Source organism: Triturus cristatus, chromosome 9 (genome assembly GCF_964204655.1).
Source record: "Triturus cristatus chromosome 9, aTriCri1.1, whole genome shotgun sequence".
Classification (NCBI taxonomy): domain Eukaryota; kingdom Metazoa; phylum Chordata; class Amphibia; order Caudata; family Salamandridae; genus Triturus; species Triturus cristatus.
Window position 1 is genome coordinate 1,103,547,097 of NC_140592.1, and position 14,026 is coordinate 1,103,561,122.

At 46.1% G+C, this 14,026-nt stretch overlaps 1 protein-coding gene across 2 annotated transcripts in view; it reads right to left on the reverse strand.

Moving 5' to 3' along the window:
• LOC146799439 (galectin-3-like) overlaps positions 1-14,026 on the reverse strand; it is a 242,139-nt gene that overhangs the window by 125,583 nt on the left and 102,530 nt on the right. For both annotated transcript variants that reach the window (XM_085628073.1, XM_085628074.1), the window contains exon 4: positions 4,299-4,375. In XM_085628073.1, the coding sequence (XP_085484199.1) occupies positions 4,299-4,375 (77 nt within the window). The remainder of the gene's footprint in view (positions 1-4,298; positions 4,376-14,026) is intronic.

Consider the following 14,026-nt stretch of genomic DNA (forward strand, 5'->3'; position numbering starts at 1 on the left):
TCAGCGGCTGCATTGGGTGGCTGCTAGGGAGATGGTTCTGGAACATATTTTCCTGGTAGGTTGGTGGAAATTCACTCGTTCATTAAGGTATGCTGGTCCTTCATTGTGTAGTCCAGGGAAGACATGGCTTGGCAGTTCGGGCTGGACTGTTCCCATGAGGCACAGGGTCAAGGCTGATTTGCATATGGCCATGTCTGAACTGGGGTGGTGTGGTGAGCAAAAAAACGATGGATTTAGGCCCAGATCTCTGTACTGGGGTGAATGTATGACATTGTTCTGCATTCTGTCCATCAACTGTTGTTTTTGCAAGAAAATAAAAATGACACATCAAAATCTTTCAGCAGCCGCCACTGCTGATTGTCTTCTTTTTTTCCCTACCCACTGCTAGCCTCGCCCGCTGCATTGCAAGCAAAATGAAGAGAATTCGAGTACACAAATCTGGTTATTCGAAACGAAAGAGAAAGGTGGCTCAGCAGGCTTTCGTAGTGTCACAGGAAGGAGCAATCCTGAACTTTATCACCCAAGGGAAACCTAAAGATGGAGAATCCTCTGGCCAGAGTTCTGCTGATGCACTAGGTAAAACAGGCGCTGACGACCATAAAGAAGAACAAAAAAATGATGATATCCATGAGCAGAATGATACTCATGAGCAGACCAATGAAAATGAACAAGGTGACTCTGAAATTGATACAAACATGCAGCAATTACCAACTCAGGATGAGGATTATTACAAAAGACCCTCAGACAGAGAAACTGAAACATCATTCATCGGTCCATCAACATCTGGCATTCTGAAGGAGGTTCAGAGTTTACAGACGGATGATGCTGGTATTGAAAAGGAAGCCAAAGAGCAAGACCATGTTACAGACCCGTGTTCTGAATATGATTTATGTGATTGGAGGGATCCTACTTTGTGGCCGAACTCTCTTACGGACGCGCATTCTAAAACAAAGTATCCAAGTGATGAGCACTCAAAAAGTAAACGTTGTTTTTCTGTTACCATGTTACTGGTCATCTAACGCCTTTTCTGGACGTTTTATTAAAACACCTTCCTGAGCTCCGCCCCGCCCGGACCCCCTCTTCCGGGGCCCCCTACCTGCGCTCCCTGCACAGGGCCACCATGAGCCTAGAGCCGCCCCTGCAACATTGTATATGTTTTACACAAACTGTTTTATTCTGAATGTTATAAAGGACAGTGCTGAAATAAGGGCGTTCCCTTGCGTCCATGGAAGACTCAGCCATAACTTGCAGTGATTGACAGTTTCCATAGAATCTGCTGACTAGCCATAGGTTTTACTTAGCCTATTGGACGTCTTTTGTAGCAAATTGTATTCAGAAGGTTAAAGTAGTGAGATGATGCCACAGAATGTGCTGCATAATGTACTTGTAACAGTATAACATTCTGAATAATGTGCTGTCTCTTGAAGCATAATGAGCCAGTCCTAGTGCATACCTGATACCTGTCCTTCTGTTACATCATTGTAGGGTGTCTTTAGAACCACTGCACAGACACTGCTTACTGTATAATGGAACTGTCCCATCATGCACCTGTTATCTTGTAACCAGCTAACATTCAGCTCTGACAAGATGTGATGGCACCTTGAGCCTAGCAACATACATCTACAGCGCAGCGACGTGTCTAACATCCCAGGAGACCCCGCCCACACTGGTAACTCTTATAATCACTGCTTGTCTAGCATCATCAAGGACACGCCCATTAACCAGCACAGTGGCATGTCTAACATCACATGAGATCGCCCCATGCTCGAAACACTTATAGTCACTGCATGCCTATCATCATTAGAGACATGCCCGTTAATGTCTAACCAGCACTGTAATATGTCTAACATCATTCATTCATCCATCCATCATGATTTATATAGTGCATGGCTATCCAACGGGCCACCCAGCACTGGTGATAAAACTCTGGTACAGTTCTTTTTTGCATGTCTAATGTTTAAAATAGGTAGGTCTTCAACTTTTTTCTGAAGCTAATTTCTGATCTGTCCAGTCTGATGTGTGTGGGGCGAGGCATTCCAGAGTGTGGGTGCCATAAATGCAAATGAGCTACCTCCGCATCTTGATCTTTGGGGCCACTAAGACTTTGTAATCCTCTGATCTCAGTGTTCTTTTCGACGTGTAAGGAGTCATAAGGCCTTGCATGAGCTGGGAGCCTTTTTAGGTTGAGCCTGGGCGGTGCATGCGCTGCTATGAGACGCATGCTGTGTAAGGTATGGACATGAAGCTCCGCCTACTCTCCATTCGTATTTTTTATTGGCTTGTGTCAAGGTCCATTTTAAACTGTGGCTTTTCATTGGTTAATAGGCTTAGTAGTCCCTCCTTAGTATTGCATTCTCAAATTGTCTAACCTCCCATGAGGAAACACCCTGGTACGTTTGTTGTTGCCCTGTAGGCTCTAACTACAGCCTCCAAGTACTATTTTCTCAAATACTTTTGGGGGGACACGCTCTCTCCTAATGCCAAATGCATTTGCAATGCAATAGGTCTTGCATTTGCAAGAGTTTAAGCTATTGGCATTGTCAATGACAATGCCTTTTATTTATCTGTTTTAAAAACAAGACATAAATAAAAGGCATTGTGATTTACAATATCAATAGCTCAAACTCTCGTAAATGCGAGAGTATTGCATTGGAAATGCTTGTTAAATATCAGTTTGCTGCCTTTCGCTGCCACCTAGTGGTCAATAGAAAATTTGCAGCAGAATTGTGGACGATACAATAACATTGATCTTGAAAGACATTGGAGACTACAACATTGATCTTGGCAGACGTTGAAGGTTGTCTTGAACAAGCACTGGTAATACCAATTGGTCTCGCTTACATGTAAAGAAAGGCAAGCATGGCTGACTGGCTTAGCTAATGGTTGCTTAGACTGCATCTTATTTTTTGTAACTCAAGTGCACTTTAATTATGTGTTCATGTCACACATGCATTTGGAAGCCAGCTATCCTTTGTTAGTCGCCCTTCTTGTGTGTACGTTGCTCTCTGAAGACATTGGTTCATGTTGAACATGTCTGCATCAGTCTTGTACAGAAAGTCATCTATCCTTGTGAATGAAATAGAGGAAGTAGTTGGGGAGGAGGATTACACTAATATCCTATTCAGGGGGAGCACATATAAAACAAGAATTTGCAATCCAATCGGTCTCACCTTTGGGACCTTATATGTATTTAGCTATGCAGCACATTAGTCTGGGTGTTGAAACATCTACTATTCTTTAACATGGAGGACAAGTAAGCACCAGACTGTGTGACACGCCAGGTATAGGAACACATGGAGAGAAATATTGCCTTTCAGTGGGAAATGGTATAGTCAAAAGCTCTATTTTTAATATAAAATCAGGGCCTTCGGTGGTCATAATACTGAAAATACAAGATTTGAAAAAATTTATTATTGTCTACGGGTGCTTGTGGAAGACAATTTCTATGGACTGGAATTTAGAGAATGCTAAAGTGATTCTGGTATTTTACTGACCTCTGCTGGTCATTTTCTATCAAGAAAGGGAAATAGAGGCAGTTGCCAGAAAAATAAATAAAGAAAGTCCCTCAGCAGAAAGTAATTCTGGTATTTTACTGACCTCTGCTGGTCGTTTTCAATCAAGACAGTTAAATAGAGGCAGTTGAACAGAAAACAAAGTCCCTAAGCGAAAGCAGACAAGTCCTTGGGCTAATCTCCAGAGGCCACAAAGTACATACACATGTAAGTATATACTAAAGTATATACAAGAGGTCGCGAATACTCGACCTAAACATTCGAGGGACAAGTCAGATCTCATTCTCCCATATTTAGAGTCTTTGAGTAAAGCTTGATGTGTGAGAGAGAGATAGAGAGAGTGCGAGTCCTATTTACGTTATGTTAGTGTGGCATTCATAAATGCTCATTGCTAAAGAATTGGCCTGTTGTCACTGCTAGACTGACAAACTGCAGAACCGGTTGTTATTTGTCCATTCTACAAGTGTTAAAAGGTAAATCCCACGTTTATATCCAGAATGTAATGTCCTCCGTTGCTCCTAATAGTAATCAAACAGTTTCTTCTAAATCCAAGAGAGAAGGCACTTCTTGAGATGACGAGGGCAGTGCTCTTGAAGGTATATAATGAGCCATTATATATATTAGTCATAAAAGTATTTCTGGAGATCTGAATTCGATGTGAATGGCTGACTGGTTGCCAGAGCAGAGAACAGCCGAGGCAAGGAAATGCAAGAATATGCTCCTATAATCCTGAGATAAAATGTAACCCCCTCCCAAAATACACCTTTCAGATATATGTTTGCATACCTTGATGTGTTTTGTGATATCTCAATGTTGGCAGTCACTAGTGTATTCGGTTTCAATCCTCCATTGAAAGCCATTCTCTGTGAATGAAAAAAATATAATGAATACACGTGTGCTTTTTTTGTGGGTGATGCTTTCTTTATAAATTATTCCGTAACAGATGACCCCAGAACTGACCCCAACGGAAACTTATGCAAGCTCCAACATACGTGTGCACAACCGTACAGAAAATCTGGGAGACACAACCACAGAGTATTGTGCAAGAACTCTTACTGTCCTGCAACACTATCTGACCTCGTTCAAACTACAAGCTACTCAACTCACCACTTGCTAGAATGATCCTCCTGTAGCCACCAGGCTTAATGTATATATTAAACCCTGTAACATGTACATATCATGGTATGTAACCACCAAATTATGGTGCAAAATGTTTTGTATACCGTACAGTGCTTTGATACCTTTGGGTCAGGTATGAGCAATATGAGACTTGCAAATAAATAAAATAAAAACATTTTGGTATGGGCCCTGTGTTTTGGTGGTGCATTGGAATTGTGCTGGTGTAAGTTTTGGAATGGGGGAAAAGGCCGTAGGAATGACCTATAACCTATCCTAGCCGGTCACGTCTTATGATGTTTGTGGTGTCGACATTTCTATGCGTGCAGATTCTTGGGGAAAAAAACTGTTCAGTAGCTAATCCTTAGTCACGCTGTTCACATGCACGGGCACTATTGGTGACCCAATTCTACTATGTCCTATTGCACTGCATGCAGGGCTTAAAGTGGGCCGGTCCCGCCGGTGCTCAGCACCGGCAGTTCTAAAAAGCAGGTGCTGATACGGGTCCCTATCTAGCTCTCCGTTTTTGCCCTCACCCTCAAGATGAAAAAAAATCTTAATTCTGCATCAGTGCCACCCTTCACTGCCTTTGATGTAACTTCAAAGAGACTCGTAGTTCTTTCATGTCTCATTTCAGAACTGAATCATTTTTAATATTATATACAATGAAGCCATATTTGCTCCTTATTTATATTATTCAACTAACAGCCATTGACAAAGCCAATAGTCCTGGCTTGTAGGTATAATGTTACTTGCTGTACTATATATCTGGATGCAATGACAGAACCAGCAAAATGCCTTTCGGGCAGCACACTATGCTAAGGACAAGTTTTTAGCTTAGGTGTTTTAAGCCACGCCATTAATTGCATAGGCAACACCCAGGGCTTTAAGTGGGATGAAAAAACTAGGGGTCTCTCAAAGGGGCGTGGCCAATGTAATTAAACACGTGGCTTAGAAACACTTAAGCTAAAAATCTGTGCTTAGTATAGTGTGCCGCCCAACTTGTATTTTGTGGTTTCTGTCATTGCATCCAGCTATATGATACAACAAGTAACATCATACCTACAAAAAGTCAGGACTATTGGCTTTATAAATAGTTGTTAGTAGCGTAAGAGAAATAAGCAGCAACCGCGGCTTGTATATAATATTAAAAAAGCTTCCACGTAAAGCCCTGGTGACACCACTACAATGTTGCTACTCCTGAGTTTCAAAAAGAGAAGGGAAATCCAGAGAGAAAATGACTCTCTTTAAAGGATTTCCCTTCCCCTAGAACGCTCACCTGGCATGATGTCATGCCATAACTTCTCCACTAGTGAGAAGTGAGCAGTGTGAGCAAACGCACATCAATGTGCATGCTGTCACTGCAGTCCGGAACAAAAAACGGACCACCTGTGCCAGGGCACAAACAGAGCCTGATAGAGACCCGTTTCGAGGCCCCCTTTAAAAAACTGCCGGTGCTCAGACCCGGTGAGACCCGGCCCACTTAAAGCCCTGTCAAGAACAAAGGGACCCCAGTATTGTGAACTGGGGTGATCTATATTATATAGAAGACAATGGTGCAATAGAGGCCACTTGGGTCCTCGGGTAGCCTGGGCTACTACTATTTAAATGAGCATTAGTCAAGAGAGACAAAGAATGAGTCCTCGGAGGACTCGTGACGCAATATATGCCGGGACACAAGCTTGATTTGACATCACATTTATTCACAGCATAAATGGAGTATCACTTTTTTTTTATAGTTCTGGTGCTCACACAGATATAGTGAAGGTGCGTGAAGTGAGGGGTTGGTGACATAAAAAAACATAACATCGCATTGGTAACAAAACTCCAATTAAATTAATGCAATAGAGAAGCTTTGGTTGTTACAGAGGTCGAGGGCGTTTCAATCTCAATAATTCGAGATCATCATCAGGACGAAATGTGAGAGCGAGTAGAATCTACAGGGAGGAGAGAACATGAAATCAACCAGCGGTCCCGAGTGGTCTCACATTATTTCAAAACAATTAATTTAATTGGAGTTTTGTTACCAATGCGATGTAATGTTTTTTTATGTCAACAAACTGAATGACAATTAGTCTTCACTGCAGGTCGACTTGCATTTCAAGCAAGCCTGGCTGAAGACGGCTGAAATGCCAGAAACCGGTCAAAGATGGATTTTTACAAGTGAGGAGACGTTCTTGAATTTTTTGGGAATTACATCTAACTACAAGCTGATCTCTTATTAGCTGTGAAGTAAACTCTTCAAATTCACAAGTCGCAGCTAGAACCTTCAAAGCAGTAACATATGAGTCAATACTCTCTGTGGGTTTTTGTACTCTCATAAAGAATTTAAATCTATGAACTACAAGATTTTTAGATTTGGTAAAATATTTGTCAAGTTGAGCAGACGGGAGACGACGGACTTTTTTTTAAAATTTGCATTTTTCTTGTGTCACTTACTGAAATATATCGGTTCTTTTTAAACGCGCACTCACCCGTCTGCCACCTCCATAGCGGGCTAGAGATACGCTTAAACAGCGACTCCTTCGCTGCAACGATCCACAATAAAACAAATGTTTTGCCGCCATTGACGGCGAGGAGTAGAGGCCACGCCTACCTCTAGGCCACGCCCACTCGCCCCCTCTCCCTCTTTTAAGTATGTGCAATCACCGGACGCGCAGCGGACGGGCGCAGCGGGCGCGCCGTCAGCGCGCCGAAGGCGCACCCAAGGCAAGCCCGTCTTCGCCCGTCCTCGCCAAGTCCTGCCCAAAAATTCGTTTATGACAGTAACATACTGTGGTCGCTCAACACCGGCCCTAGATGCAACAATACAGAAGGTTGCATTGGTCGAACCGCCCTTCACTGCAAGCACTGTAATCTGGCCATACCGGAACCACGCCTTATAGGCCATAAAGAGATTAAAAGGAACGAAACATCACTTACCATCATGCAGTTGAACGTCAGATCTCTGGTTAAACACCATGCAGAGGTAAGAACGCTCCTAATGGACGAGAACCCAGATATAATGTTTCTAAGTGAAACATGGCTTAAAGACGACCTCACTAGCATCTCCAATCTAGCAATACCGGACGGGTTCTCTATGACGTGCATCAATAGAGACTCAAGAGGAGGTGGCATTGCAGCCATCTATAGATCCCCCTTTACCTGCTCCTTTCAAAATGAAAGTATTGCGGACTGCGAATGCGCCCGCTTCAAAATTTCCACGAGCCCCCATTGCATTTTCTCGGGCCTTTTTATCTATAGACCTCCGGGGCCCTCTACTAACTTCACGGAAGAGCTTAGTGAAGTAACGCATGCCTTGATCACTGGCTCAGCTAACTTCACGATTCTAGGAGATCTCAATCTCCACTTAGACATTATGTCGGATGCTAAAATTAGCAACTTTGTAGGGGACCTAGCTGCCTTGCAACTAACCCAGCTCGTCAAATCCCCCACACATGTAGCGGGACACTTGCTTGATCCGGTATTCACTAACATTCCCGAGGCCAGAGCTGACGATCCTAAACCCATGGCCTGGACTGATCACTCGCTAGTAACCCTCTCCATTCCGAATAACTCCCCTCCTGTAAAAAAATCACCCACCTCCTGTCTAAAGCGACCTTGGCACAAACTCCAACAATGTGACCTTGCGGCCAGCCTAGGGCGACCTACCCTGGAGAACATAAACGATATAGAAAAATCGTATGCGTCTTTCCAGGACTGGATCACCAAGGGACTGGACGCTATCATACCAGCCAAGTGGACTAAAGGGCGAAATACTCCTTCCAACCCCTGGTATGACGAGAACCTCAAAATAATGAGGAAAGCCTGCAAAAAAACGGAACGACAATGGAGGAAGGAATATAAGCAGGAGGACAAAATCGCATACTTGGCTACTCTGAAATCATACCACAAGGCAATTCGGACAGCCCGTGCTGCCTTCTACGCTTCTGAAATAAAAGCCAGCTCAAACCCCACGAAAACTATTTTCCAAATCGTGCAAAAATTACAAAACGGGGGCAAGCCAGCTGCTCACATCACCTCCACGCAACAATGTGAAGACCTAGCTACCTTCTTCACGGATAAAGTGAAGAAAATATACAACACCTTCACCCAGGACAGTCCAGAGGACATCAGCCCCCCCAACGCCACCTTCGGAGACGTCAGGCTCACATGCCTACCCGCTATCTCCGGTGAAGAACTCACCAAACTCTGTAGGAAGGTGAAATCGGGTGCACCCACAGACCCGATGAGACCAATTCACTTTCTAGGAGCCTTGGAATTCTTCCTCCCATCCTTAACCGTAATCCTTAATCTCTCATTTGCTACGGCCACGGTACCCACCTGCTGGAAACAGGCCTGGGTAACTCCGATTATAAAAAACCCTCCCTAGACCCCTCTAAACCAGAGAATTACCGGCCGGTCTCACTGTTACCATGGGTCGCTAAACTAGCGGAAGCGCACGCGAATAAAATACTCAGTGAGTATATGGCGAAAAATAACATCCTGGACCCCTCTCAGCACGGGTTCAGGCCGGGCCATAGTACGGAATCCGCGCTCCTCACCTCCACGGAAAGCTTACGGGAAATTATGGACACCGGCAAAAGTGCCGCGCTGATACTGCTCGATCTCAGCGCGGCCTTTGATACGGTCTCCCATGCCATTCTACTAAAACGCTTGGAAAATATAGGAATCGTAGACTCGGCGCTTCAATGGTTTCGTTCATTTTTAACTAACAGATCATTCAGGGTATCTGCCCCTCCGTTTATCTCTCAACCCCAAGATATAGGACAAGGAGTCCCACAGGGCTCTGCTCTCAGTCCCTCCCTGTTTAACCTATATATGCAACCCTTGGCGGAGGTTGCTAAGACATGGGGCCTCACAATGGTGTCGTACGCTGACGACACTCAGTTGGTCATCAGCCTTAGTGAGGCCCCCTCTCCTGATGCCACCAACTTCAGGGATGGACTGACTGCTGTCGCCAAATGGATGACAGCAAACTGCCTCCAACTTAACGGTGGCAAAACCGAGGTGCTGATAATGGGGAAAAACAGCAACAACTGGAACGATCTCTGGTGGCCCCAATCGCTGGGCCCAGCACCCCCTCCAAAAAATTTAGTAAAAAATCTAGGAGTATGGCTGGACTCGACCCTTAGCTTCCAGTCGCACACCAAAAAAGTTGCCGCAACTTGCATTGGCCTACTGAGAAGTCTCTACCCCATCTTAGGCTACTTCGACTCCAAGACACGACAACTCATCGTACAGTCTACCATCTTGTCCAGACTGGACTACGCGAGTGTCCTGCTGCTAGGAGCAAACAAAGCTGAGATAAAAAGATTCCAACGAATCCAGAATTTGGCGGCAAGAGCTATAGTAGGTCTTCCAAGAAGGTGCTCAGTGAGAGCGACCATTTACAGATTACATTGGCTGCCCATGGAAGCCCGCATCCAGTTCAAGGCCCTCATATTTGCCTTTAAAATCTTGAAGAACGAAGGTCCAGAGCTCCTCCGTTCATTGCTGACCCCCTATAATCCCAAACGGAATCTCCGGTCGATGGGGCAACATCTAGCCTTGATACCCCATACGAAGTTCTGTCGCATCGGAGGGCGCTCTTTCAAACTACTGGGGGCCAAGTTGTGGAACTCCCTCCCTCTCCACATCCGTTGCATGGATAATCTGCTAGCTTTCCGCAGATCGATCAAAACCCATCTCTTTCCCTCCCCGTAGGTCCCTCTTTCGTTGCCAGCTGATTGTGTTACGGTTCTAGCGCCGGGACGCCCCGTCGCTGGGGCAGCTGTTTGCGCTCTACAAAACAGGTAACATAACATAACATAACATCTGGGCCCTCGACCCAGTAGCGAACAGCATGACCTGAAAAGGTCACTGGAATGTTCTTTTATCTCGCTGTGAGGTGCAGGACTACAGCAGGGCTTGGTTCAGAGTCAGCCAAGCAGACGATGTGCTGTGCTACCAGCACAGGCTGCGACAGGGAATTGGATTATGAGCAGGGGGCAAGGCCTAGAGGCCGCTATTCTATGAAGGATCCACCGACCAGTCAAGGCCCTTTCCGACCTGCCTCTCCCGCAACAAGCTCCTGTCTCGCTCCGGCGGCTCCACCCTCTCGGCTTTCTGATTCTTGTTTTTGCCGTTTGCGTCTGCTTCTCTATGGCTTAATTCTGTTTTCACCCCACTTTCTGTCTCTTGTTAGCATCTCTTTTGTATATTTCTTTGTTTTTTACCCCACTTTTTGTCTCTTGTTAACATCCCCATTGCATCTTTATCTGTTTTTCCACCCTACTTTCTGCCTCCGGTTAGCATCGTTTCCTAGTTTTCTCACTTGCTTTCTGCCACTTTTAGCACCATTTTAGCCTCTTTCCCTAGTTTTCTCCGTGCTTTTTGCCTCGTTCTTTGCAATCCCCCTCAGCCTCCACCCTCTCCCATTCCTTCTCTTAACTCCCCCGACCTTTCTCCTGCTTCCCATGTCTTCTTCATGCGTCTTCCTCCTGCACGTCTTCTGGCGATCGGGTAGCCCCGCCCACCACCCCTGTGCTCCTCCCCTCGCCCAGGGCCTCCCTAATGGCACCCGGTGGGTGACGCTACTGAGCAAGTGCATAGGCCCAGATTCCACTAAGACCCTTTCGGACCCAGCTGAGCTCTCTCACCATGAGTCTCCGGCCTCGCTCCTGCAACTCCACTGTTTCGTCCCTCTCTCTCTCTCTCTCACTCACACACACCTTTTTAGCTTCTTCCCTTGGTTTTCTCCCTGCTTTGTGCCTCTTTTGCAATCCACTCAGGCCCCGCCCATTCAATCTCCTGGCTCCCACTCCTTACCTGCGTCTCCCCACTCCTTCCCTCCACACTGGTGATTGGGTAGCCCTTCCTACAAACTCTCCATGCTCCTCTCAGGACCTACACAATAGTACCAGCTGTGCAGCCCCAGTGGGGATGTGCGCAGCCAGTCCGCCGCTTTCATGCACAAGGCAAGACCTCCTGTGCCCATTCACACTTGGGCCGCGAACCTGGCCTGATCGTCTAGCAGCATTACCCTACAGCGCTACTGCAATTGATCGACCTGGGAACCTCTCCTCCTGCTGCTTTGCCGCACATCACTGTATGTGCCTTCACTTGCAACCACTGCCTGTTCACCTGCAGCCCACCACACTCCCCCCCCCACAGGCACCAGCAACACCATCCCCACATAACTCAACACGCCACAGCAAGCTCACACCCCAACTTTCACTGCTCCTAAACACACAATTCCTCAACAAACACATGTCCGAAATGTGGGACCTGCTGAGCAACAATGCATCGGACCTCCTTTTTATTTCATAGAAACCTTCCTCACCTCCACACCGGCACCCGACATTGCCATGGAAATCCCAATTGGCTACAAATTCGCACAACAGGACCAACTCCACAAGCCAGGAGTAGAACTCAAAGTCGTCTACAAAGACTCCATCAAGTGCTCAATGTCCACAGAAAGCTTCCCCCTATTCATGGAGCATCTGCACTTCCAGCTGCAACTGTCTGGAAAGCCTCGTCTACCTGCTAAACAGACTGTGAGCTTCATTCTCCAACTTCATCACCAACCTCATTGCCTCTCTCACCACAGACTTCAGAGCCTTCATACTCCTCGACGACATCAACTTTCACTTAGAAAACAGAACCGATCAATGCTTCACGACGTCCCTCGAAAGACTGAAAAACATCAAACTAATCCAGCTGGTCAAAGACCCTACTTACATCTCAGGACACACTCTGAGCCCATTTTTTCCACCAGCGACAGCTTCAAGTACATCTCTTCTTCACCACTCACATGCACCGACCACTCTATCAACCACTTCCACATTAACACACCGAAAGCCAACGCATCCGCCAGCATCAGGCTACCCAGCCGCAGCTGCGGCAAAATCTCAGATGCAGACTGGCTCAACGTTCTCATCGCACACCAACGACACACACCAACGACACACCTAAACACACCGACGACATCAACAAGACATCATCTACTTGAAAAACTAGATGAAGAACAGCGCAGACTCCCTTTCTCCCATCAAACCCAAGAAGCAAAGTAGAACCAACAAACAGGACCTCCAAGATTTCAAACAACACTGCAATCAGCTACAGGGAAAATGAAGGGCCAGTCACAATTCTACTAATAGACCCACCTACAAGGCCACACTCAGATACTACTATCAGCAACCGAGAGACACCAAGAAAAAAGCACTAGCTGAAAGCATTGGAGGGAGCTCTAACAGCCACAAGGGGATCTTCTTGATAATTAAGGAATTTATGAGATCCCCAGCTACCGTCAACAGCACCACCTCCTACCAAAAACTCTGCTGCCAACTATCACACTTCTTCCACAGCAAAATCATGAACCTCTACAACTTCACACGCCAACCAGACTCCAAAAATCACATCTACAACAACTTCGCACATGAACCAGACTCAAAAGATCGCATCCTCAACCTACCCATCACCTTCCAAAATGGCTACCTGAACCAATGGAAAACTCTCACCAGAGAGGATACAGTGACGATCATGCAAACCATCCACTTGGTGGTCCATACAGATCCATGACCACACCACATCTATAAGCTCGGAGCACCGACAATCAGCACCGCCCTCACCCACATCATTAACACCTCTATCATATCCGCCACATTCTGGGAAGACTGGCTGAATGCAGGGGTTAACGCCCACCTCTAGAAGCTATCGACCCACCTGAATCAACTGAACAACTTCTGCCTGATCTCCCACCTCCCCTACTCAGCCAAAGTGATAGGGGAGGCCATCAACATGAAACTCACAAGCCACATTGAACTACACAACCTACTGGAGAACACTCAGTCAGGTTTCAGAAAAAACAACAGATTCACACAGCCCTCATCGCAGCCACCAATGACATCCAGACCATCATGGACTGAGAAGAAACAGCTGACCTCATCCTCCCCAACCTCTTTGCAGAATTCAACAGTCTCCCATGCACACTTATCAGAAGACTTCACGAGATCGGAATCCAAGGACCCGCACTCATCTGGATCTGCTCCTTCCTCACAGGAAGAACCCAAAAAGTCAGACTCCCTTCCTTTACATCGGAGACTAGGTTCCTGATCAGCAAAGTTCCCAAGGGTTTATCTCTTAGCACAACTCTGTTCAACATCTACATGTCACCACTCGCTAACATCATCCGATCCCAAGGCATCACCATCATCTCCTATGCCAACAATACCTAACTCATCTTCTCCCTAATGAAGAAGGCAACCACAACCAGAACCAACTTCACAAAGTGCATGACCATCAGAGCTGAATGGATGAGAACCAACTGCCTGAAGCTCAACTTTGACAAGACGGAAGTACTAGTCTTCGGAAACAAGACCTCCTCAAAGGAGGCCGACAGTGCCTAGGACCAGCCC